Genomic DNA, 27,475 nt, shown 5'->3' with positions numbered 1-27,475 from the left:
CATTTAGGGCGGAGTCGACATGTTTACGGTGGGTTGAGCGTCCTCAGGTAGAGCATGCATATTCAGCCACAGAGAAACAAATTGCTAAGGAGTGGTGCATAGAGTGGATGAATGTGCTCCCCACTTTGAATTTGCGTGGGAATGTTGTTTCGTGTGTTGACATTGGCTATGGTATTTAAAGTGCGCTTTTTGTAGCTGAGTATATGATCCAGTGTTACCCCGAGGTACACTGGCTGACTCCGGTGCTCGAGGTTCTGGTCTCCCCAGGTGACATTCAGGTGTCGCTCTGCATCCCAGTTTCTCAGGTGGAAAGCATAGATTTGGGGTTTACTTGGGTTGGGTTTGAGCTGATTATTCAGGTAGTATCTTGACATCTCGTGCAGTGCCCTCTCCAGAATCTTCTCTGTGTTTTCGAAATTCCTCTGCTGTGTGGTGATAGAGGTCATCAGCATATCGATGAACCGCTGACATTCAGCAGGAAGTGCCTGATCGTTGGTGTAAATATTGATTAAAAGTGGGGGAAGCACACTGCCTTGTGGTAAGCCGTTCTTTTTGGAACACCATCTACTTTTCTGCCCGTTTATTTCCACGTAGAAGTGTCTGTTCTCTAGCAGGCTACACATGGTCTGGTTAAGGTCTGGGTCGCCAGTCATGAGGTACAGCTTGTGGATAAAATTTCGGCGTTGAACAGTCTCATATGCAGCAAATAGATGAACAAACGGTGCGCCGGTGATCATCTTCTGTTGGTAGCCATCTTCGATGTGCTGTGTGAGGTTTAGTAGTTGGCCTGCACAGGATCGGCCAGGTCTGACAGCTCGGTTGGCCTTCAGTAGAATGCCCTTTCTTCCCGCTGCCCTCGCCGTCTACAGCACCTCGGAGGTACCATGACATATTGCAAGCAAGATCATCAGGGGGCGAAGCCTTACGTTGCTAGACTCCATCAGGTCCTCTCTACCTCTCCTTCCAACCTGCTAAACCTGCGCTATCCATTCAGACTTAACAGGCTGCATACCAGGAGATTCTAGGTTTTTTGAGCATCGGCAAAATGCTTCTGAATGTAGATGAGGGCTTCTTGGGCAGCACTGCCCTCTGCTCCCTCCGGGAGGCCAAAGGCTTTAAGTTGACGCTCCCTCCCCTTAAATCTAGCTTGTTATAGGCTTCTTCGAGCTCCAGCAGTCTAGCTTCGTGCGACTTGACCTCATCACCCCGTTCCTCAAGTGAGGATTGAAGGGTCATCATCATGGCTTACTGCCTCTTCACCTCCCACTCACCCCACTTAACTTCTGATTGAGAACCCGGAAAAGGGCGGTGTTTTCCTGTCTTGTCCAGGAGGCTTTGTAGAAGTTCCCGCGTTCCTCCCAGGAAGGTCTCTGGCCTCCCATTGACAGGGAATTATTGAACTATTTCCCTAGGGACCTGTCCGCCATGAAGCACAAGGTTACAGGGAGGAAACCCGCTAGCATAGCTATGAGGGCAGACTCGAGTTGTGCACTAAAGGCCCTAGGTCTGGAAAGTTTATAAATTGCCCCAAAAGGTAAAAAACAAGCAACAACCCCCCCCCCCCCACCTTAGCTCCTGGAGCTAAAAAAGAAAGAAATTGGCTAAAGAGAAAAAAAATGTGTAGTGAACAAACGGGGTTGTTGATTTACAGTAGTGGTTAGAGAGGTTGGTTCAGTACTGGTCACTCGGCTATGACGTCACCGCAGGTCACCAGGCGGGGTAATTAAACATCTTGCCACCGTCGCACCCCAGTAAACCGACACGTCCTATGGAGGCCACCTAATAACCTGCTCATATCCAGAACCTGTTCCTTTGGGATCATGGCCTGAAAGATGGGGGGCTTAGCCGTTATAAGGGCGTTCACTTAATCAATATGAAGGAGGGATAATGGCTGATAGTTTTTGGGTAATCACCTGGCTTACCAGGTTACAATATTGGTGACAATCTTTGCTTGTTGCTATAGCTAGGCATGGATGACGGTGGTGAAGCAGGTATGCATTCTCGTGCGCTGGGGGCCAAATTTTAAAATAAATCTGGATACAGGGAGTTCCTGATAAACGTCGGTGCGATATATGTTGTTTCGTACTCACATCAGTTTTGAGGAACCTAACGTAAAATTTCCCCCCAAAAATGTGGTTTTGACTCAGTTTAGCTTAGTATATAAAATGTATAATTCACATTTTGCGCGTGCACCGCTCTCTTAGCATCTATCCTCAGCATCCTGTCTGCTGCTTCTCAGTCCCATTGTGTTCTCTCATGTTGTGCGTAACGAGTACTCATTGTAATTGGCCTAATCCTCTCACTCCACCTCCAATCAAGCCAATCAAGCATAACTCATCCACTCCTCAAGGTAAGATAATAAGAATTGTAGGTTAAGGTAAAACCTGAGAATAGATTTTCCCCTTTTTTCTGGCAACAAAACAGGTGTAAAGTTGTTAAAACACCAAACTGAAACCTTTAACAAGAAATAATGTCTGCATTAACCACAATACTTGTGGTCAGAATGCCAAAAAAAATACTCTGATAATATATGCAGTCTTTGAAACTGATTGGTCCACACCAGAGACAGGATAGGGTAAAATCGTTATAAAATTATGCTTAAGATTCTGTGCTTTTTTTACACAAAAAATGGTTTTAGGTTTGGGTCATTGGTTTAAAATGTCACGGATACGTTTTCTATTAAAAAAAAAAGGACAACTTTTAAAGTGTACAGGGCTGCTTCGTAATGCTCATAAAAATGGTTTTCAATCGTTTGGTAAGTTTAAATGCTGTTAAAAGGTTATAAATGTGTACATTGTTGTACAGTATAGTACAGGTACTGTAAATGTACAGTACATATCTTGGTTGCTAGGTATGAAACACATGTCCCTAAGTTACGGTCCCTATCCCAAACTTATTCCATTGTTTCTTATGGTAGAAATTGCCCCATTTTGCATTGCATGGGCAATGATTTTGACGCTTTCACAGTCCCTACCCCCCACATTATTCTCATGGGGGAAAATTCCTCGTTATACATTGTTTCGTTATAAGTACCAACTTTCCAGTCCCTACCCACGACATATATTGGGGGGACCCCAACACAGACTCATTACACACAAAGTGTTTGTCACAAATGAAGAACAATACCTTGCGGGGCCGTTTGTGAGGCCGTTTGTGAGGGGGCCGGGGGAGCCGAGGGAGCCGACGGGGCCGGGGGGCGAGGCCGTGAAGAAGAAAAAAAGAAGGCCGCCTGAGGCGCGCGCTCCCAGCGGCTGGCGGGGTCGTTTGTGGTGGGCGAGAGGCGCGAGCAGAGGGGGCCGACACTGACTTACTCACACATCATACACCGACTCACTCATCATACACTTACTCACACACATCATACACTCACTCATACAACCACTAACTCACTCACACATCATACATCGACTCACTCATCATACACTCACTCACACTACCACTGACTCACTCACACATCATACACTGGGATTGTCATGCTGCCAGCTATGGCTGCAAGTTTGGTCGTACGTGTTATGTATATCGTTTATTGTTCAATTTGAATCACACTTCCTATGATTACTGTTGTTACATTGTTTTTATAGCTTTATTTTGGTGATTCGAAAACATATGGTTAATCTAAATTGTCTTATGGTTGTTATTGTTGACTTGCACCACATTGGGATTTTTGCACACAACGTTTAAATACGTTTTTTTTGTAATATTTGATGGTTTATTCCAGGATGTTTCTGTTACGCGTCGTCGCTTTAAGATGTTCTGTGTTCATATTTTGTTTGTTGCGGTTGCACCCGACTTAAGAGCCGCATGGCTCACAGGGCTATGCCAAATAAATGAAACTTGAAAAGGAGCATAAACCAGCATGTGAACTCCGGTCATCCTTGCAGCACCTTTTGTCTTGTCATCGAACAAAGATGGCCACCACATCGCACGGTTTCAGAGGCGCTACTGCGGTCGTCAGGAACGCTCTTCCTTCTGATATTAGGAAGCCACTGGAGCTACGCACTTTTAAATCTAGATTGAAAACTAATTTCTTTAGAACTGCTTTTTGTGTTTAGTGTGTTGTCCTTCCTCCGCACCTCCAATTAGCATAGTTGGCTATGTACGGTGCGAATGAAGTATAACGTACATGCATATAAGAGTTACCTGCACTCAAAGAGCAAGGACCATTACATTCTGAATACAGGTGTAAAAACAACTTAACACACCATTCTTGAGATGGTTCTTTATTGAAGACACGTTCACTTGGACAGGCGGAAATCCCACTGCAACAGCCCAGTCTCCCGCGCATCTCCATATTTACAGACCAAGGCCAAGCCCCCCTTCCCGAACCGTCTCGCTGACTCTGGACACTCGCTCCACCAGCAGATTTTACCGTCCTCTTCCGTCACCTGACCGCACTCCCTTATCGATCATTCCCGTAGCCACCAGTCGCTTCGCACTCACAGCTGATACTCTTATCATTACCTCCCATGGCCACTAGTCCACTCACACCACATGTCGGCTCGACTGTCATTACACAGGTTTGGTGCAACGGTCTTGATTGTGCCTCATGTCCCGAGCTTCGAGTCCCTGGCTTGCCCACCTTTCTTTAGGTGGAGTTTCTATTTTGTTTTACTGTTCCGCATAGGATTCCTTTGGGTTACAATATTTCCTCCCCATAGCTAGGAAACTATATAAGCGTAACAGCTATTGGATAAATATCCAGATGCAATACAAATGACTTGCAAATTGACTCAATCAGGATGAGAAAATCACTCCCTGTTATGAAAAAAACGGCATGATCATCCCTCAAAAATATTGAGACTCAGTGAGGCTCTCCAGGGTAAAGACGCATAATAATTAAACATACATTATTTAAGAGTATACAATGGGGCAGGAGCATTGGATGAAAAAAAGCAATCACCATTGCTTTCAACACCAACAAAAATCGATTCAAAGTTTCATTCTTGGGCGTGCGTTACCGAATGTCTCTTTAAAGTGTAGATCCGTGAAAACTCCTTGCCGCACTCCTTGCAAACGTGCGGCTTCTCGCCTGTGTGCGTCCTCGTGTGCCTCTCCAAGTCTGAACATTGCGCAAATCCCTTGCCGCACTCCTTGCACACAAAGGGCCACTCGCCCGTGTGCGTTCTCATGTGCCTGTCCAAATCGGACCGCTGTGCGAAGCCCTTACCGCACTCCTTGCACACATGCCGCCACTTGCCCGTGTGCGAGATGAAGTGCGCCTCTAAGTGGGCGCGTCTTGCAAAGCCCTTGCCGCACTCTTTGCACACGTACGGCTTCTCACCGGTGTGCGTCCTTGTGTGCGTCTCCAAGTCAGAACGCTGCCTAAAGCCCTTCCCGCACTCCTTGCACACGTGCGGCCACTCGCCGGTGTGCGATATGGAGTGCGTTTCCAAATTGTAGCGATGCGCAAAGCCCTTCCCGCACTCTTTGCACAAGTGCGGCTTCTCACCGGTGTGTACTTTAGCGTGCTTCTCCAAGTCAAAGCGAGTTGCGAACCCCTTCCCACACTCGATGCACACGTGTGGCCACTCTCCGCTGTGTATCCTGGAATGTTTTTTTAAGGTGTACCGCGTTGCAAATGCCTTCCCACACTCTTCGCACGTGTGCTTTCTCCCATCGGCGGCGACCGCCACGAGCAGTGTGGTGCCTTCGAGCGACTTCCCGCACTGCCTGCAGGATCGCGAGGTCTTGCTGGCATGTTCCGCTTTGTCTTTCATCGCGTCGACGCATCCTCCTCCCTTTCCGCACTCCTCGCACAGGAGTTCCATTTCCTTTGCTTCGTATGCCAGACATGGTTCAAAATGCAAATGGAGGGTTCAATTAAGTGACGCGAGAAAAATAAGCAGCAGAAACAGCAACGGTAACACCTTAGGTTTGCATTTGCTAGTATATGGAGGTTATTAAGCTAATCTATAGCATCGTTGGAGGCTTGCTGGATCTCGGTGATATTGCCCATGAATCAGCGGTACGGGCAGTGTTGGATCATGTGATCCGAAGTCTGGCTCTGGTGACTCATTTCCTCTCCCTAGCCAATCCTGCGACTGCTACTCCGACCCCCAGCTAAGACCAGGCCTACCCCAACCCCCATCACTACCCCAACCCCCATCACTACCCCAACCCCCATCACTACCCCAACCCCCATCACTGCCCCAACCCCTATCACTACCATTACCATTACCCCAACCTCTATCACTTCCCCCACCCCTATCACTACCCAAACTGCTCCTTAACCACTCCCACCTGTCCTGCTGGCACCATAGCTCCATCACCACTTTTAACAACCTCATCCTTTATGTCAACCACTATCATCTAAGGTACAATTTTATAACTGTTGTAAAACACCTTGCATTATGGCACTGCTATATAAATCTACATAAGATAAGGGGACCACATTTCCATCCCCTTTTCTGCAGTGTATTTAGGGCTGACCACTGTTTCCTGGGTTGGTCCAACCCCAGGAGTCCTTGTTCTTATAAATGATTTAGCTTCGCCGCCAAAGGTTGTTTGAGAACAGGGCTATCTAAATGGAGCGCACGAAGAATGAGCCTTAATTTTGGAGCTGTTCTTTGACACGACGCACGCTAATCACACCGACGGGATAAGTTTTGCGTAAGAAAAACGTCTTCGTCTTGTAGCATGGCTCCCAATGGTCGCAACGTCTGGGAATATGGTTGCAATAAAAACAAAAGGGGATGATCGCATTTTTTTTCTCAACGATGCGATCAAGGGTAAAGACTCACCTTCAGCAATGTCCTCCTCCGACAGCTCCACCTCAATGAAATTCCGGTCCGACGTGTCAGCACGTCCGCAGGAATTCCCCATCTCCTCTGGCCTCTCACTGGTTTCTTCAACTTGAACCGTCGTTGACTCTAGAACTGTAAAATACCCACACAAATGTCTTTCACAAGTGGAAATACTTACATGTAAATAAACGAGGCAGTTACAAACCCTCCTGTTAAGAATGATAAACATTGTCCAAGAAGAGCCCTTTGAGTCTTGGGTGTTAAAAAAAACAATTAATCACACGTTATGTATTTATTTACAGCAGTAGATTTAAACCAGCACAGATGCCATTTAGAAAGCCAAATTCAAGAGCACAAATTCGTTGCCAGCTTGATTCTCGTTTTTTTTTTGTTCAGAGCTCATATAAATGTGGATGTAAGCCTCTTTTATAAGAGCTAATTGTGCCTGCAATTTAACCGTCTGAAAAACACAACAGCACTTGCATTAGCAACCATATTGGTGCCATATTTGACCGAGCCTGAGCCTTGATCACTGATGAGTTCAGCGCGGTCACAGATGACTTCACCTGACTATGGGTATTTAAAAAAAAATTGCAATCTGTCCTATACCAGCTCTAAACATTCTCTATGAATGCCTGCCCTACGTGCAAGTAACTGTTGGTGGCAGATCAAGAGTTCCGGTTTTCGCACATGACAAAACAAAACCCACACAATGCAACTGGTATTGGCCAAAACATCCCAATGCTGAAAAATGTACCTGCAAATTACACAATTGAATCAGAATATGTATTTATACTGGAGGAATCCGATGAGCTATGAATCCCTTTTTCACCAATGTCCAACTGAGATCACACACAGTAGCGGTAACAACATCATCATCCCCCTACTGTAGAACTTAGCACAACCCTCCTGAAAAAGAGTCTTGAGACTCAGCGAGGCTTTCCTGGGTAAACAAGCATAACAAAAATAATATTAATAGGCTCTTTAGAGAGCATTCTTCATGTACGCGCTGTCCAGTCGGCGGGAAGAGTAGTGCAAGTTTTTGTGTATTTGTGTGCAATTAGTGCGGTGCGCATTCGGTGCGAGTGGATCGTGTGTACAGGCTGCACATTATGCACGTTGGTCTGCGATGCACTCAAACGGAGAATTACCTTGACCAGTGTCCTCCTCCAACAACTCCACCTGGATGAATTTTTTTACGTCGTCCGCCCACACCTCCACCTTGGTGGTCAAGTTCAGTTCTGGAGCGGCCGGACGTCCATCGTGGAAATCCGCTGTCCCCTCTGAATAATCGCTGCCTTCTTCAACCTTAACGATATTCAGATCTAGAGCTGTAATTTAGAAAATATACCACGGACTTTGATGGGCAACTGTTCTATTACATAAAAAGGCAGCCACACAGGTTGGAGAGGGACGTTCCACCCATTAATAATTGGAATTGTCAATGTGTTGCCATAGTTGGACTTGTGCTTTAAATTCCAGTGAAGCAGCAAATATGTATTTAAAAGCAGCACCGTTAAACTCATGTGCTGGTCTGGACCGATTTTGTTGTTTTAGGTAATCTGAACAACATACTCTTAGGTTTTTCGGTAAAGTCACGTAGGTAAAAAATAAAAAATAATAGAAATAATAAGTGAATCTAGCTGTGACGGTCCCACCTGATGACAGAGACTTGTGTCGTGATTTATTATTTTATTTCTATTATTATTTCTATTATTTTAAATTATTTATTTTTCCCCTACGTGACTTTACCGAAAAACCTAAGAGTATGAATCCTTGCAGTCACGAAAGCTTCAAATCTAGAATCTGAACAACGGCGACGATTTCACTTTAACCTCCAACCTGTTCATCACAGTTGTTGTCGAGTGCTGTGCGGATGAACAAATGTGCCATTTTATTACTGTTTCTGCACACAGGTGTGTTGGAGAGCAGTTCACATGTATCAGTTGCCAATTTTGGCAACTGCCCGATGATGCTGGCTGTCACTACCAGCTAAAAGGTCCGTAGCCAACTGTTCAATGTCTGTGTGGATCGCTCTCCAACCACACACCGGCGGGGTGCTGAAGCAGTAACAAGCTGGCTCGTTTGTTCAACCACGTGATAGCATTATTAATTGGCTGTCTCAGGTGTTGGAGGCTGCTCGACACGCATTTTTCTCAAGCGATCTGACCCAAAAATCTATTATGAATGACATCACGAGTTGCCGTGTAAATATTGTATCGGTTACAGCCCTGGCGTGTGTCAGCATTTTGCATGTTGTGGGAATATATATTTATATATTTTTGATCAGTTATGGCCTTGATGTGGGTCTGCACAGGTGAGCAATCAAGGGGGGGGGGGGGTTATGTGGCAGCGTTATTCGACGCAAAGGGGCCCAGTTGGTCACAAGGGGGGCCCCCGAATCAACAGATAAACAAGTAAAATATATATTTTTTCATTCCAACAATTAACCATAAATGTCTATAAAACATAGTTACAAATGAAAAAATATTTCCGAAAAATACACACAGTGTAAAATCTAGTAGCCGCTACTACTGATGTTTGTGACTGAACACCATCAGGGTTAAATTTCGATTATTTGTTTTTTATTTTATTATGTTATATTTTTATTATTTTATTATTTCAATTCTACGTGACTTTACCGAAAGAACCAAGAAGAAGCCCATCAGGGTTTCTTATTAACTAACATGTGCATGAAAACCAAGACGCAGAATAACTTAATTGTGAATATTGTTACCTTTAAATATTTTTAAATCCTTTATATTAAGTTAACTTGCTTGCGCGCTTACGACCATGCAAATCTTTCGGTCGTTTTTTAACCCACTTCCTGTGATCCAATCGAGCTGACATTTTGCACACAGACTCGTTGTGCATGACAATTTTTAGGAAAAAAAAATTGCATATTTAATTTAAAATACCAATGTGATAAAAATGCAACTCTTACTCAAGAAAAACAGAAATGAATAATAAAATAAAACCGATGCCACGCATATAAAGGATTTATAGTGAAAAACTTTGTTTTTACGGGTAAATTTTTTAGTAATACTCTCACTTGCAGACTGTCTTCCTCTAAATCCCAATACACAATAATGTAGTTAGAGCCTACATATTATTATACACGGGGGTTAAAAACCATCCGTAGCAATTTCAGTAAAAATTAGTCAGGAGAAAGGAGGGGGGCCCACAGTTGAAATAGTTTGTTGCACCCGTGTCTGTCTGCATGTGTGCTTTCAAGTACCGTTACTCAAAAAAGACACTTCAACTATTCAGAACAGAAAGGATCGTCTGCTTATTCAGGAAAAAAAATGTCTGGTGTTTGAGCAAAATATAGTTAGACACTTCATGTCACTTTGCTTCTGCAATTCTATGACTGCATCTGGCAATGTGTCCGGGGAGCTGAATGTCAATGCTGAGGTCTGGTGTCCATGAGAGGGCTTCTAGAGAATGTTTGCTTAGTTTTCCTACTCCTCCGTTGAAGGAGCGCAGACAACAGTAATTTGCGATGTGGTTCATAGTTTGAGTCGCATGACCACAGTAGCACTGTGGCTTCTCTTTAACATTTGTCTTTGATGTATAAAACTATAAGAGGTTTTATTTGGGTTAAATGGTGTAAATATAAATGTGTCATTAAACCCACCACCACCCGACACAACCAATTAGTAAGGTTTGTCACTTTTAAAAAAACCATGCTAGTTATATTTACGTGATATAACCCGCAAAAAAAAACTGTTATGGATAATATTGGTCACGATATTCTATGTGTTAAACAAACTACATAAATGTTTTTTTTATTTTACCGGGTAAGGCCCACTGAGCTATATACCATATTTTCAGAAGCAACCTGGCCACAAATGGTAGCTCAACGAAGTGGTTTATCACGTGAAAATTTATAGCAACCAAATACTCTGAACGCATGTTTTTAAATGTGGAAGGAAAACCGGAGGACCCGGAGAAAAATGCATGTGACCACAGGGAGAACACGCAAACTCCAAAAATATATAGTAGCCGTCAGGATCAGGATCGAACCCACTACCTTCCTGTATACTAGGTGAGGTAGTTAACACCTTGCCACTATACCTGCAAATTACTAATTTGGGATCACAATTGCAGCAGCAGCAATTGTTGTTCCTGCAATGATGATTCATATTTTGACTATTGCCAAGGGCTTTAAAGTGTTTTCTCACCAGCAGCATCTTCGTATTTAACAGTCAAGTCAGGACACATCCAAGAGCATGCACTCTCTTCGTTTTCTTGTTTGATGACCGGACATTCCATATATGAAGACATCTGGGGAAGAAAAAACAGACATTCTAAGATCTAATTAGATGTATACACACACACACGTACGTTTACTATTGTACATACGCAAATGCAGACTGATGGGGCAAATGCAGGTGCTGTTAGCGAGGATCTTATCAAAATCGGCACGACACAAGAGGGGGTGGCATAGCCAGCAGCAACCACAATCGGCCACCTTTTGTCTCTCAGTTAAAATAGACCATCCATTACATTCACCATGGAAGTAGAGAAGAATGGTAAGCTACCCTTCCTGGATGTTTTTTTTTGAGAAGAGACTTGATGGCTCATTGGGACACTCTGTCTACAGGAAAGCCCCCCACACAGATTCCTATCTGAAACCTGATTCCCACCACCATCCGGAACAGAAGAATTCCATCATTAAAACACTACACCATAGGGCCCACTGTATTTCCAACCAACACCACCTAGCCAGTGAACTGGAACACATACACCAGGCCCTCAAGATGAATGGGTACTCGGACCGCATTATTCGCAAAGCTGTTTCTCCAACCATGGATAAACCCCCTGAGAAGCCGATCAAAACCATCACGTTACCATACCTAGCAGGTGTGACCAAAAGATTTCCAAAATCTTAAACAAACACAAGATCCAGGTCCGATTCAGTACAGTACACAAAATCCATGACCTAATCCCATCTGTGAAGGATGTCATTCCTGGCATGCAATATCCTGGAGTCTACAAACTAAGTTGCACCTACGGTGGCTGTTACATTGGGGAAACAAAACGACATGTCTCGGACCATGTCCGCGAGCACAAGGCAGATCTGAAACACGGCAGAACCAATTCCTCTGCCGTAGCTGACCATTGCTATAACACTGTGGGCTCTCATGATATTGTTTTTTTCCGAGACCAAGGTACTCTGCAAACCTTTGGGCTACTATCAAAGGTTTGTTCATGAAGCCATCCAGATATATAAACATAGACATAACTTCAACCAAGAAGATGGATACAAATTGAGCAATCATTGGAAGGATGTTATTAACCAGGAAAAAAACATTAACTGTTTATGGTTGTTCCATCATATTTGCCGGGCACTAGTCTATTTTGCCGAGTTAATTGCATCCCCAGCGTTTGGCATTGCTGCTGCATTGGCATTGTTTGCTTCATTGGCAGTGTTGCTGAAGTGGCGTTGTCGTTGCATCCCCCCCCCGCGCATCCCCAGCTCTCTCAGCCTCCCACTTCCAGCCCCGCCCATTACCCCCCCCCGTCCAGCTTCACGTCCCTCTCCTAGCGTCCACGCAACGCTCCCCCTACCCCCCTCACTTCCCCCTCCCCCCTCTCTTACCTATATAACCTCTTACCACGGCATCTCTCTACCACTTCAGCAAAACAAATTTTTCTTGCTGTGGTTTTCCCACCTGATGATTGCTTATGTTGCAATCGAAACGTCGTGATTTATTTTAATTTTATTTTATACCTACGTGACTTTACCAAAAGAACCAGAGAGTATGGATTCCTGCAGTCACGAAAGCTTCAAATCTAGATAGTTTTATGATTTCTAGCCAGATCGCTCTTTTTCAGAAGCGACCTGTCCATCAAAAATGATAGCTCAACTAAGTGACTTATCATCACGTGGAAATTTATAGCAGCCAAATACTCTTAAACGCACGTTGATTATAAATATAAAGATTCTAAATATAAAGAGGAAAAACCGGAAGACCCGAAAGAGAGAGACACAAACTCTAAATAAACAGCATGCATTGTCAGGATTGGGATCGAACCCAAGACCTCCTGCATACCAGACGAGGTAGTTAACATCTTGCCACTGTGGCGTTCCTATTGTACTCATGTTGTAGGGAATCGTCTTGTCCTGCATATGAGGCAGACGCCTGGCTGCTGTTGAGGACTGCTATCGTTCATTAATCGCAGATTAGTCCACAAATATTAGTACGCATGCATGTTGAACTTGTGAGAATAGATTTTCCCCTTTTTTGTGGCAACAAAACAGGTGTTGAGATGTTAAAACACCAAACTGAAACCTTTCACAAGGAATCATGTCTGCATTAACCACAATACTTGTGGTCATAATGCAAACAAAAAACATACTCTGATAATATATGCATTGTCTTTGAAACTGATTGGTCCACACCAGAGACAGCTTTCTTTTGAGCCTAGTCTCAAAACGGTGTTAGACCAGAGGACACCAAAAGGTGCAGTGTAAGGCAGGGGTGTCCAAACTTTTTGCAAAGAGGGCCAAATTTGATAAAGTGAAGATGCCCGGGGGCCAATAGTTTCTTCCGACATTTTTACCACAAAAGTTACGTGAAAACACACCGTTATAAAACAATTATCATTGTCACAATTACCTTTATTTTTCAAATGACAATGTAACCAAATATAAGCCACTCAGGCAGACATGAACAACTCTAAATACACAATTCTGCCTTTCATTCAGTCAGATAACATTGAACAAACTGTATAGAATGCCTTAAATTTCCATGAGTTAAATGAATTTGCCTCATGAACATTTTAAACAGGAGTTATAAGTAATGCAAAGTGGTCTGTTATCATTAAACTTTAAAACAAGTGAATTTTGTCTTTTACAAGATCTTTCAGAAAGCAAGAGTTTGTGTCACATCTACAGGTACATAACATCAACAGTTATAACCAAATCTTATTCAAGAGTTTAATAAAAACAAGCGCCATAAGTCCAAGTGCATTAGTGTGCTTTAGGCTTTTCACTGTTAATAGTGACAGATTTTACCGTTCAAAACACTCAATTTCAGATTGATCAAGGAACATATAACTTGCTGACACTAATGAGAAGGGTGATACTGAGATCTAGATTTCAGTAAAGCGACCAGGTCAGACTTGAGGGCAGTGGTTGAGATGCATAAAATGCCACGCAATTTGGAGTCACTCATCCTTGACCTAAATCGGTTCTTATTTAAGTTCATGACTGAGAATGTATGCTCACACAAATATGTAGAGCCGAATAACATCAGCATTTTCTTAGCGAATGACCGCATTTCTGGAAACCTGCTTTTGTCCAGCTGCCGGTAAAAGTCAACAAGAGAACACTGCTGGTGTTTCCCGCGGCACTCATCATCAAACTGCAGCTCAATGAGCTCCAGATGCAGCTGTGGAGGAGCATCATCAGGGTCCACGGAGATGGGAGAAGAGAAAAGCAACATGTTCTTTTCAATAACTGTAAAGTCCCGAAAGCGTTTGTTAAATTCCACAGAAAGAGATGCGATAGCTGTTGCATAACTCTTCATTAGGCACCGATGTTGTCCTGTGAGAAACTGTCAATGACCTCTTTTAAAGCTGGGAAGTGCGCGGTGCAGGGCTCTGTTTGGGACAAGCGTCTTTGGAAAAGTTGCAGTTTGGTTCCAAAGGCCTTGGTGTGAGCATATAGCTGGCTCACCACTGCATCTTTCACTTGAAGATTAACATTCAGCGCATTCAGCCAGAGAGCATTAGAATGGTGCTGCCACCGTGTGGCTGAAAGAGGGATAATATCTTTAAAGTTTAATGATTTATTTATTCTGACAGAGCTAGCGAGCCATAAATAACACATTATAAGACCGAAGCTGCGGGCCGTATGAACTCTGACGGACTTTGGACATGCCTGGTGTAAGAGATGTCAGGGGAAGGATTCCCACCAAAAGGAAGGGGGAGTGGGACGGTGACAGGGGAAGGGGGACGAGCAGGTGAGGAGATATAAGAGAGAACGGGCGGGAAAAAGAGGGAGAATTAGTGGGAACCGTATCGAGAAGGCTGGGGACGAGTGTGGACTGGGAGAAGGAATAAAAGACGAACCCCCTGCAACCTTGTGTCGGCTCTCCTTTACATCTGGTAGCAGCGGTGGGATTGACAATGGCTACAAGGAAGAATCTCCGTGGAAGAGAGCCAACAGAAGAGGAAGCAGGGGCCGGGGATCCTCCAGCGGTGGGATCGACAATGGCTATAAGGAAGAACCTCCGCGGAAGAGAGTCAACAAAAGAGGAAGCAGGGGCCAGGGATCCTCCACGTCCAGGGCAACAAGCGGGCCTGCTACCAGGAGCAGCAGCAGGGGGCCCGGACCCCATGGAGGACCGCATGGGCGACGTGGAGAAGGCACTCCAGGAACTACTGCGTCTGCTCCCTATGGGGGGCCCGCTGGCGCCGGGACCCCCTCTCCCACTCGTACTACGGGAGGAGGCGCCACGGGACCTGGAGGCCGACCAGCCAGCTGGGCATTAGCCGCAACCAGCCTCGTCACGCCAGCCACCGCCGCTGCTCCCGCCAAAGCCGCCAGGGCTAAACACCCAACGGGGGGAGCAGGGCGCGCCGGCTGGGGCTAGTCGAAAAATTTGTGGCCGAGGGAGGTGATTGGGAGGCGTTCGTCCGCCGATTCGTGGCTGCCATCCACGCTCTCGGATGGTCGGATGAAGAGGCGCTATGAGCGTTGCCATCCGTTCTAGATGACGATCCGCTCGCCTCTTACACCTTCCAAGACCACGCTACAGGCAGCCTACGAGGCTTTGGGGGAGATCTACTGCCCAGCTGAGGGCGCCTTTAGACGGTTCCAGGACCGCCAGCGGGGGGATAGAGAGCCCCCTTTAGCCTACAGGGGTGCGCTGCTCGTGTTGGCGAGGAGGGCTTTCCCTCACCTGGCTGACGAGGCGCTCGAGAACCTCGTGGTTGAGCACCTCATTGCCTACGCTTGCCGTGCCGGCATTGTAATGCCGGTGGTGACGCCGGAAGAACGTACCTCGCTGTGGGCCGCCCGGATCCTACAAGCTCATTAACAGGTCATGGGCCGGGCACTACCCGTGGGCCAGGTGGCTGGCGCGGTGGAGGGGAGCAGCCAGGCAATTTCCACGGCGCTACCGGGACCATGACGCCAATCGCCGAACCTGCACCGTCGCCGCAGGCTGCCTATGGGGCAGCTGGGATCGGACCTCCAGCGTCTGAGCCGGAGCCATTGCTGCAGGAGGTCTACGCGGCGATCCGGGGGCTGGCGGAGCAGAGATACCAGGGGCCCGACCAGCCGCCACAACGCTGGCAGCAGCCTCTATAACACCGCGCTGAGAGGGGCATGTGGCGAGAGGGTGCAGCACGGAGCCGGAGACAGCCAACTCCACCTGGAACCCGTCGGGACCAAGCGAGTGATGCCATCCCGTCCAGGCTCCACCGTCCTGGTCGGGGGCCGGGGATCGCGACGGGGCCGGGGATCGCAACGGGGCCGGGGATCGCAACGGGGCCGGGGATCGCGACGGGGCCGGGAATCGCGACGGGGCCGGGGGCAGCTCTGTTCAATGTGCCAGTGAACATTTTTATCGAGCACCACGCAGAATAAAACACGCGACCGAATTAATAATTAATTATGTTAATGTTGAAGGAAGCCAATCAGCGTCAAAGGGGCGGTACTAATATGGGCTTTTTGATCCACAAATCGTCTCTTTAGACTCAGAAAAGCACGCCGCAGGAATCACTGTAGCGATTCCAAAAATGTTCGAGCATGGATCAAGCATGGATCAAGCTTGGTATCGTTAAAAACCCGTCGATTCCCGTTTAATCGAGCATTGAATCGTTTTAAAAAAAACGTCGATTTCCGTTCCGGTATTCCAGTCAATCCATGTACAGCTCTCTCTCTGCCCCCCCTCCCCCAAAAATAAAACATGCTTCAATCGCTTTAAACTATTGTCATTGTAGTGCGTATTTAATGTGGCTGACACCCCCCCTCTTGGGTGCGTGACGTCATTTATGGACGGCCCCTTTGTGTATGTTTGTCTGTATCTGTGGCTATGTCTTATCTGTGTATCTTTCTATCTACAAATCTCAAGAGTTCGTATCCTCGTCTCTCTCCGTCTCACTGTTTCTGTCCCTCTGTATGAATGTCTACGGATCTCTGTACGTTTCTGTATTACATCTGTATTAGTGTGTTTATGTATCTGTGTTTCTCTGTACGTGTCTGTGTGTATTACTGTCTCTGTACGTGTCTGTGTATTACTGTTTATCTCTCTAGGTGTCTCTGTACGTGTCTGTGTGTATTATTGTCTCTGTACTTGTCTATGTGTATTACTGTGTCTCTCTCTGTGTCTCTGTACGCGTCTGTGTGTTACTGTGTCTCTCTCTCTGTCTCTGTACGTGTCTGTGTGTATTACTGTGTCTCTGTACGTGCCTGTGTGTTACTGTCTCTCTCTGTGTCTCTGTACGTGTCTGTGTGTATTACTGTGTCTCTGTACGTGCCTGTGTGTTACTGTGTCTCTCTGTGTCTCTTTACGTGTATGTGTGTGTTACTGTTTGTCTCTATGTCTCTGTACGTGTCTGTGTGTTACTGTGTCTCTCTGTGTGTCTCTCCGTCTCTGTACGTGTCTGTGTGTTACTGTATCTGTCTCTGTGTCTCTGTACGTGTCTGTGTGTGTCACTGTGTCTGTGTGTCACTGTGTGTGTCACTGTATCTGTCACTGTGTCTGTGTGTGTCACTGTGTCTGTCACTGTGTGTGTCTCTGTGTGTCACTGTGTGTGTCTCTGTACGTGTCTGTGTGTGTCACTGTGTGTCACTGTGTGTGTCTGTGTGTGTCACTGTGTGTGTGTGTCACTGTGTCTGTCACTGTGCGTCACTGTGTCTGTGTGTGTCACTGTGTTTGTCTCTCTCCCTACGACGTCTCCACGGAGACTGCGAGTCGGCCTCGAGTCGGCGCCGTGTCCGCGTGCCCCACTCGGCTCACCGTGGACGCGCCCTGCCGGGTGCGGAGACAGACAACACGCGACTGACGCTACGCTCGGCCGTGTCTCTGTCCCCGCTGTCCGTGTCTCTGTACCCGCTCTCCGTGTCTCTGTCTGCGTTGTCCGTGTCTCCGTGTCCTTCCCCGTGTCTGCAACAGCCGAGGCTGCTGTGTCTCTGTCTGCAAGTAGACCTCCCCCCCTCGCCCTATTCACTGCCCAGCAAGCGACAAGATGCAGCAACAACGTACGTCGCATCTCAGCGACACGATGCAGCATAAGGTGCTTGAGGAGTTATATGGAGTCTAAATGCGATTACATTTCATGCCGCTGTACAGACATAGTCCATGGACGAGGTCGGGCTACCACGCCACACTCCTGGGTCTCTCCATCAATTTGGCATTTGTTGAATGCTTTAGGTTATGCCAAACAAGAATGCATATCTTGATTTGAAGCTTTCGTGGCTGCAGGAATGCATACTCTTTGGTTATTTCGGTAAAGTCACGTAGGTATAAAATAAAATAAACCTACTTGACTTTACCGAAAGAACCAAAGAGTAAGAATGCATATCTTAACATTGCAAATGTTGAAATGTATTTGTTCTGCTGCTGGCCATCTGTGAAAAAGAGCTTCACAGCTCATCGAATTCCTCAAGTATGAATACAATTTTTAGTCTAAAAAAAGATTATAATTCTGCTCGCTTAATAATTAAGATAACCCAGAGCGGCCTATTTTGAGCACACGATGGGGCATATTGTGGTATGTGGTGCTATTGTCCCGACTGGAATAATTTGTTGAAGCCAGTGGCTTTTAAACGCATGGGCAAGATACGTTTGGGAATGTCCTTTTGTACATAAGAACAAACAGCATGTGCATATCTCAACCCATTTGGCCACATTTAATAAAATATTTGTTTAAATATATATTTTTAAATGATAAGATGCGAGTTGATGTATATTGCTGATTTAAAGCTTTCGTGACTGCAGGGATTCATATTCTTGGTTCTTTCGGTAAAGTCACGTAGAAGGGAAATAATAAAATAATAAAAATATAAAACAAAAAAAATATGTTGCTTTCAAATTCACACAATTTATTTTACATTTTGTTTGCGACATTTTGAATTAAACTATTGTAGAGAAGTCTCTTGGAATGAATTACAGTTATTTTGTTCCTGCAATAGTTCCCAATTCATCCTTTCGACTCCTAACTTGTTTTTAAAAGCTTCATTCTCTCTTGAAAAAGAAATTGGCAATACAAAAAAATATATACTTTATAACGAACAGTCACAGGATACGATATATCTGTTTTTTAATTGATTCTGAATAAAATAAAAATTCTGATTATTAATCAATATTTAATGTACTTACATATAAATAGTAATTATGATCTAAGTAAATAAGTATTGTCCAGTTTTTGATGTGTTGCTTTACAGCTTGTGGACAAGCAGTATAAATACAGTCATCCATAATTTACTATCATAAGATGTCATCACCTATATCATTATGATTGGATCTTTCCGTAAATTGGAGTGAATGAAGAGCGCAAAGACACTGATTAGCAGAAGAGAAAAAGAAAAGACAGTGAAGGATCAACTACAGTGGAAAGAAAGGCAGATTGAGAACATCTTCAAGCCTCCACCCGCGTGCATCTGTAGTCCCGACGCCCAGTGTGGGCATTACCACAACCCAAAGACTCCGATTATGAGGGATACCCACACACTGCCTGGGGCGAGGAATGGAGATACGTGGATATTTGCCTAACAAGGACCGCATAAAGTGGTCCGTCTGTCTTCGACCTCCCAAGGCGCCAATGGGGTTCAGTCGAACCTAGAGTCCGACCGAAACTGAATTTCTGATTTCGGCCGAAACCGAAAGTAAACCGAAAATCTAGATTTGAAGTTTTCGTGACTGCAGGGATCCATACACTTTGGTTCTTTCGGTAAAGTCACGTAGGTATAAAATACAATAAATTAAATCACGACGTTTCGGGCGCAACACAAGCGTCCGTCATCAGGTGGGACAACCACAGCAAGAAACAATTGCTGAAGTGGGCAAAAGGGCTGCCGTGACAAGAGGCTATATAGGTAAGGGAGGGGGGAGGAGTAAGGGAGGAGAGATAGAGAGAGGGTTGTAGTGTGGCGGGGGGTGGAGCGCTGCTAGAGGGATTAGAAGACGAGCAAGGCAAAATGCCGGGGGGAGGGGGAAGTGGGCGGGGCTGGGAGTGGGAGGCTGAAGAAACTGGAGATGCGGTTATGAAGGCAACACCATAAAGCAGTTAAGGTTTTACCTGGTTAATAACATCCTTCCAATGATTGCTCAATTTGTATCCATCTTCTCGGTTGAAGTTACGGCTATGTTTATATATCTGGATGGCTTCATGAACAAACCTTTGATATAGGCCCGAAGGTTTGCAGAGTACCTTGGTCTCGGAGAAAACAATGGCATGTGTGCCCACAGCGTTGAAACAATGATCCACCACCGCCGACGTGTTGGTTCTGCCCACATCTTGTCCTGATCTCTAATTTTGCAGCCAAAATAAAGGTATTTGGCTTTCTTAACCATAATGGTTATAATCTTGATTTGAAGCGTTTGTGACTGCAGGAATCCACACTCTTTGGTTCTTTCGGTAAAGTCATTAACTACGTGACTTTACCGAAAGAACCAAAGAGCATAGTGGTTATACTGTGCTTTTGTGATGCACAAGTACCTTCACCTCAAACATAGCAGAAGTTATGCTTTGTTCACAAAAGTACAATTCAAGCTCATTGACATGCTAATTTCTCCAGCCCCACCCATCCCTGCACGCCACAAACCCTCCACCCCTCTCCCCCGTGAACTCCTGCAGCCACCACACGACAAAACTCCTCCCCCCCTTTCCCCCCCTCCCGTGCCTTAATAAAGCCACAACAGCAGATCATTTCTCACCTGAAGACGGATGCTTGTGTTGCGACCGAAACGTGTTTTCTTTGAATCTTAATTTTGGAGCTTTCGTGACTGCAGGAATTATTCTTTGGTTCTTTCGGTAAAGTCACGTATAAAGATAAAATAATAAATTAAATAATAACATACTACGACGTTTCGATTGCAACACAAGCAATCATCATCAGGTATAAAATAAATAGCAACAAAAATCTAACCAGAAAACTATAGACAGACATATAAGCAGACACATATCACAAAGATACACAGAGAGAGAACACGTATCGGCACAAAGAGAGAGATCGTCTCTGTGACGAGGCCTTAAATATAGAGAGGGGGCGGGGGCGGAGAGAGGGAGGGGGCAGAGAAAAAATTAGCATGTCAATGAGTGGACGACGACGTGGTACGGTACGCAAGCTTGAAAATTAGGAGAAAGACACACTAAAATTAAATAACCTAGCAAAATATCGAAATGTAATGTAATGCAACACAGAGAGTCGATCAACACACAATTAACGCATAGCCTGGTTGATTACGTATTTCAAAGATTGCTAAGTTAGAATTTAAGTGTGAAAATTCCAAAGAGAGGACACAGGCAGAGAGAGAAAACAAAAAACCAGAGAGAGAGAAAAAAGATAAGCTTAAATTTCCCCGTAGAAGTGGTTCAATCTTAATTTTGTAGCTTTCGTGACTGCAGGAATTATTCTTTGGTTCTTTCGGTAAAGTCACGTATAAAGATAAAATAATAAATTAAATAATAGCATACTACGACGTTTCGATTGCAACACAAGCTTGCGTACCGTGCCACGTCGTCGTCCACTCATTGACATGCTAATTTTTTCTCTGCCCCCTCCCTCTCTCCGCCCCCGCCCCCTCTCTATATTTAAGGCCTCGTCACAGAGACGATCTCTCTCTTTGTGCCGATACGTGTTCTCTCTCTGTGTATCTTTGTGATATCTGTCTGCTTATATGTCTGTCTATAGTTTTCTGGTTAGATTTTTGTTGCTATTTCTTTTATACCTGATGATGATTGTTTGTGTTGCTATCGAAACGTCGTAGTATGCTATAATTTAATTTATTATTTTATCTTTATACGTGACTTTACCGAAAGAACCAAAGAAGCGTTTTCTTTTGTTATTTTTTTCTATCTACGTGACTTTACCGAAAGAACCAGAGTATGGATTCCTGCAGTCACGAAAGCTTCAAATCAAGACTCAGCAATTGTTATTTCTGCATGGCGACTCCAGTTGGGAAAGGTGTGTCAAAGAAGAAAAAGTGGACTGTGCATTATCCAAACATTCCATCAGCGATACGCCCAGTACCCCACGGAGGACTGTCGGTTCCTGATCCACCAGAATCATTCTCACTTGAGTCAGACGAGGAAGAGGAAGAAACTTTTGCTCCTGAACCATCAATATCACATGATCCAGATTTTCTCCCATCCTCCTCTGAACCACACCTCATAACACACGGTGAACTGAAGGACCTTGTCAGGGATTTTGAACTACCCAAGAGCAAGGCAGAGCTGTTGGGCTCCAGACTGCAGCAGTGGAATCTCCTGGCAGGTGATGTTCGGTTTTCCATGTTCGGTGACCGTCAAAAGGATCTTGTCCCATTCTTCTTCATAGACGGTGATCTTGTAGCCTGCAACATCGATGGTGTGATGGCAGCCCTCAACATCGTTCATGATCCAGATGAGTGGAGACTGTTGATTGATTAATCGAAGATGAGTCTTAAAGCTGTTTTGCTGCATAATGGCAATCTTTTGCCATCAATTCCATTTGGTCATGCAGTCTATATGAAGGAAACCTATGACAACATGAAACAACTTTTGAGGTGCATAAACTATGACCAACATCAGTGGCAGCTTTGTGGTGATTTGAAGGTTGTTGCTTTCTTGCTTGATCTGCAGACTGGATACACAAAATACTGCTGTTTTCTCTGTGAATGGGATAGTCGAGCGAGAGATTCCCACTACATCAAGATAGATTGGCCACTCCGACAGGCATTGGAGCCTGGGAGGAAAAGTGTTCAGTATCCACCACTTTTTGAATCAAGGAAGATTTTGTAACCACCCTTACAGATCAAGCTGGGTCTGATGAAGAACTTTGTCAAAGCCATGGACAAAACACAAGCAGCTTTCAAGTACCTCCGTGGAAAATCTCCAAGGTTAAGTAAAGCTAAGATAAAGGAATGTGTCTTTGTTAGTCCTCAGATTCGTGAACTTTTTGATATGATGCATTTGAAAGTGCACTGCGTGGTAAGGAAAAGATGGCATGGAAAGCCTTCCAGTTAGTGGCAACAAATTTTCTCGGAAACAAAAAAACAGTCAAATACAGGGAGTTGGTGGAAAACTTCTTCAAGGCATACAAAGCCTTGGTTAGAACACGTCACTAAAGATAATTTTTTTTGCACTCATCTAGATTTTTCCCCACCGAACTGCGGAGCAGTGAGCGATGAGCATGGCGAACGATTTCACCAGGACATTGCAACAATGGAAAAACGCAGACGCAATAACGCATCCGCAATGGTGTGGCGCACCCCCTTTTTATGGACCACCTCATAGGACAATTCTTGCAGCCTGTCAATCCCCCTGGCCATTGACCAGATGTTTGGTCGATACATAACGAGTATTGCAGTGGTGAGTGGTCAGTTTGCATTGCAAATTTTTGTCAGCATAGGTATGGGCGAAAATTTCCGTACAAAATGCACAATGGCCAGGAGTTCTCTCCTCATTAGGCGGTAGCATTGTTCGGCCAATGACAGTACCTGGCTGCTATATGCAATTACCACCTCTCTGCCCGACTGCACCTGGAATAGGATGCCCCAATCCCTACATCCCTCGCATCCGTATCCAGCAACAAGGGCAGTGAAAGATCTGGGTATGCCAATGGTGGCACCTCCGTAAGGAGTGTCCGCAGATTTTTTAAAGCCCTGTCCTCTTCAGTACCCCATTGGAATTTCTGCCGCTTAGCTGCAAGTACGTGTAGGGGTTTTACAATAGCCGTGAAATCCTGTACGAATCTGTGGTAATAGGAAACAGCCTATACATCTTCTAATATCTGGTAAGGATACGGGAGTGGGCCATTCCCTAACACGGGATCAATAGCTACCCCTGTTGAGCTATGTGCCCCAAATTTTTGACAGAGGGCTGTGCAAGGTGGCATTTGCAAGGCTTGAGTTTTAAATTTCGATTTAAAGCTTTCGTGACTGCAGGGATTCATCTTCTTGGTTCTTTCGGTAAAGTCACGTAGAAGGGAAGTAATAAAATAATAAAAATAAAACAAAATAATTCTCACGACGTTTCGGCCACAACGCAAGCAGCCATCCTCAGGTGAAGACCAGGTCTGTCGGGGAGACAGACGCTGTCTCCCTGGTCTTCACCGGAGGACGGCTGCTTGCGTTGTGGCCGAAACGTCGTGAGAATTATTTTATTATGTTTTATTTTTATTATTTTATTACTTCCCTTCTACGTGGCTTGAGTTTTAATTAAGTTTCCCTGCTTTGTGAGAAAACCAGTGTTAACCAGTGTAAGTGTTCCTAGAAGGATCGACCGAACACAATGACATTATCTAAATATCAGGCAAACGTCCCATTGGAGACCCATCAGTACCAGCTCCATGAAACATTGGAATCTGGCTGGGGGCGTTTGTAATCCCATGGGGAGACAGTTCAAATGGAATAACCCCCGGGGTGTCCTAAAGGCGGTTTTGTTTTTCGAATCCTCATCCAGTGGTAGTTGCCAAAATACCAATGATACGTCCAATGTAGAAAAGTATTTGACTCCCACTAAGGCGTCCAAGGAATCTTCAATCCGCGGTAGCAGATAAGCGTCTGCCATTGTAACCTGGTTCAGTCAACGAAAGTCGATGCAATACCGCAATGAACCATCTGGCTTTTTCACCAGGACAATAGGGGCTATCCATGGGTTCGTCGATGGCAAGATAATATCGGCCCTTAACATCTCGTTGATTGCATTTTGTACGTGAGATTTCTCGACCGGCCCCATGCGATATTAATTCTGGCGGATGGGTGGTGCGTTTCCTGTCTTTATGTGACGGGACATTAAATGAGTGTGCCACAAATTAAAAATATCTTCAAAATATTTTAACAATGTCCCAAGAGCCTGACGCTGTGACTCGGACAAGTTATCATCATGCGCTGTCATGGCTTCCAGCCAGAGCATGGCCTCCTCATTTGCAGGATCAGTTCCATCCACCATTTTTCCTGCCTAGAATCCTCTGCCCCCTGCTGGCATGGGCTGTACATGTGTAATGTGAGGATATATCCGGCTCACTGACGTATCACAACTCGTCATGATGATTGGCTCTGCCGGTCCTGGTCTATAGCCAATGGGGGGAAGCCTAGGGGCGTGGCCCTGACGTAATGGAAAGGTGACAGCTGTAAGTAGAGGATTGGTTCTGCTGGCTTTGGCCACAGCCAATGGGGAGATGAGTCAGGGGCGTGGTCCCGGGAGCCTACGAGGGAGCCTGGAATATTCCATGAAGGCTAACCAGGATTGGTGGAAACGTACCATATGACCCGGGTATTAAATAGGGGTGGAGACGAACGACACGTGGTCAGAACGGGAACGAACAGAGGAAGGGGACACGCGTGAGCGGGGCTCCGGGTTGCCACGTGGCGGCGCGTCTCTCTCTCTATCCCTCTCACGCTGCCTGTCAGCAGCATGAAGGAAAGCTGTAATGCAAGTTGAATAAAAGACCGGATTCCAGAAGTCGCCTCAACGACCTTTATTACACATGTGCTAAAACTGTTCCCCCATGTATTGTGACAGGCATAGTTGCCTTGTTTAAACCTTGAATAAACAATTTTTGGAAGCGACATAGGATGGTGTCCGCTCCTGCTAAGGCATGTCGATCCATGATCGCCATCACCGGTGACACCAATATGGGTGTGTCTGGTCGAGCCATCACCAGAGGTGTGTGATATCGAAGGGGAATTCAGATTTGAGCTGCTGGAGATACCGTGGGCAGCTCTTTCGCAACTGCTTGCACCTGAGCTGACGTCCGGGTACCATTGTCCAGACATAAGAAATATAGACGTTCCCCTGACAGCATTTCAATGCACCCTTGGTCCGTCACAATTTTTATAGGGAGCTGGTTCAAATAGTCTGTTCCCAGCAAACCGGAACCGTCAACGTGCTGGAGACGAGTACAGGGTCAGATATGACCAGTTCTCCCACCTGAATTTGGGTCTCCAGCTGCCCAAAAATCCCCAATGCGTCCCCCATTTTCCACTACGTATGATAATTGTATGGGATGCAAGCGCTGGGGCCCGGTGGGGAAGCATATAAAAAACGTGCAGGGAGATAATAATCGCCCACGCTCCCATATCTACCAGCATCCAGACCTCAATTTCCCCCACCGAGCCTACCCGAAGCCAGCCACCGTTATGGTGAAAAATTGCATATGTACGAGGGTGGCTGTGATCGTCGAGAAGTAGCAGGTTGATTGACAGTCGTTGTGTGTGTGAGGTCTGCATTGGGAACTGCCGAGGTGTCTGGGGTGCCGCGACTCACCTGCTGGTTGTACGCAGGGCTGGAGAGCGGCTGTTGGAGTGAGGGCAGCCCCAGTGGGGCAGGATCGGTGCAAATCCATGTGCGATCTGGCCCGTGTGACCACATCGATGGAAGGTCACCGGATCCCAGATCTGGCTGGATGCTCCAAGTCCCCGGGGCATTAAATGAGAAGTTTTCTGCGCCGGTCCCCGGTATGTCCCCCTCACAGCTGCCAACATCTCCTCCCCGGGCAGCACCGCATCCATTTCTGGTTCGGCATCTTCTCCCATGTTCCATTTTTTCCAAACCTTCTCCAGTCCTTGATGGGATGATGGGTCCACTGTTTGCGCGACCACACGTTGTGGCCTCATGACCTCCTCATGGGCTCGTATACTTTTCGCAATCCACAAGGAGGTCTGCTCGTCCTCATAAGTGACTGGAAAAACTATTGTTTAGGCCTGTGCAAGAGCTAACATATGGTCAGCAAACATAAAGTCCAGGGCCCCCGCCTCCAGGTCCGGGAAAGCAGCCTGTACCAGAGCCGTGAGAGCGCTTCTATAGGCCAAGGCTGATTCCCCTTCTTTGCACTGATGGTTTTGGAATCGTCTTTTTGCTCTGCATGGTGGGTCAACAATCCCAGCCATCTCTTGATAAGCGGCTTTCAGGGTGTTCTCTTTTTCTGCCGGGATGGAGGAATAAATGATTAAAGCATCATCGCTAAGTATCGTGGGAAGAGCCTTCAGTGCCTCAGGCTCCATTTATTCAAAATAAGTATACGCCACCTCGATTCTGCGAACAAATGCTCCCCAATCCCCTCCTTTAGCCACAAACTTCTCAACGTGGCCTAACCTGCATGGTCGATCGGTGCCCTATCTTCGTCGTCGGATCAATCTCATAGGTGGAATAAAAGTCGCAGCCTGGGCCACGGCTGCCGCGCGCCTATGACTGTTGTCCCAGTGCCTCCCCATGCAGTTCCAATGCTCCACCGCTAAAGCTCAGTGGCCATTACCGTGACCTAGGGGATTTCGTGCCATTTCTGTTCCAATGGCTAGCGGCGTCGGCCCCACGAAGAGTGATTCCCCCCCATCCTGAGGCGACTCTTCCTCATCTCTTTATGGTCTCGGCACTATCGGTGGCGATTGTGGAGCCTCCGATGGACCTACAGGCCCGGTGAGGATGGATCCCGCCAATCGTGGTGCCGTGCTCTCACCCATTGGTGGCGCTGGCTCCTCCGTCTCTGGCACGGTCGTCTCCAGTGGTCCATCCTGGGCGGAGACCACCCCGGCTGTCGCTGTTGCCTGTGGCGTCCCCGCATTAGCGCT

At 46.0% G+C, this 27,475-nt stretch overlaps 1 protein-coding gene across 1 annotated transcript; it reads right to left on the bottom strand.

The window, feature by feature from the left end:
* Positions 1 to 4,163: 4,163 nt before the first annotated feature.
* On the bottom strand, positions 4,164 to 17,922 carry LOC144952093 (uncharacterized). The gene is made up of 5 exons (XM_078882498.1): positions 17,723 to 17,922; positions 10,928 to 11,030; positions 7,895 to 8,074; positions 6,741 to 6,875; positions 4,164 to 5,776 (listed from the first exon to the last, which is right to left on the bottom strand). The coding sequence occupies exons 2-5, from the start codon at positions 11,028 to 11,030 to the stop codon at positions 4,938 to 4,940; spliced, it is 1,257 nt and encodes a 418-aa protein (XP_078738624.1). The 5' UTR covers positions 17,723 to 17,922; the 3' UTR covers positions 4,164 to 4,937.
* Between the last annotated feature and the right edge of the window lie 9,553 nt (positions 17,923 to 27,475).

Source organism: Lampetra fluviatilis, chromosome 65 (assembly GCF_964198595.1).
Source record: "Lampetra fluviatilis chromosome 65, kcLamFluv1.1, whole genome shotgun sequence".
NCBI lineage: Eukaryota > Metazoa > Chordata > Hyperoartia > Petromyzontiformes > Petromyzontidae > Lampetra > Lampetra fluviatilis.
The sequence above is the reverse complement of the archived record's forward strand: the minus strand, read 5'-3'. Positions and strand labels throughout refer to the sequence as shown.

Bases quoted from the DNA above. Each gene is read 5' to 3' on its own strand.
- LOC144952093 (XM_078882498.1), bottom strand. From the start codon at position 11,030: ATGTCTTCATATATGGAATGTCCGGTCATCAAACAAGAAAACGAAGAG. The intron at 6,876-7,894 runs GTAATTCTCCGT...GGTATTTTACAG, and splicing joins GGAGGAGGACACTGGTCAAG to TTCTAGAGTCAACGACGGTT. The intron at 5,777-6,740 runs GTGAGTCTTTAC...TGGCATACGAAG, and splicing joins GGAGGAGGACATTGCTGAAG to CAAAGGAAATGGAACTCCTG.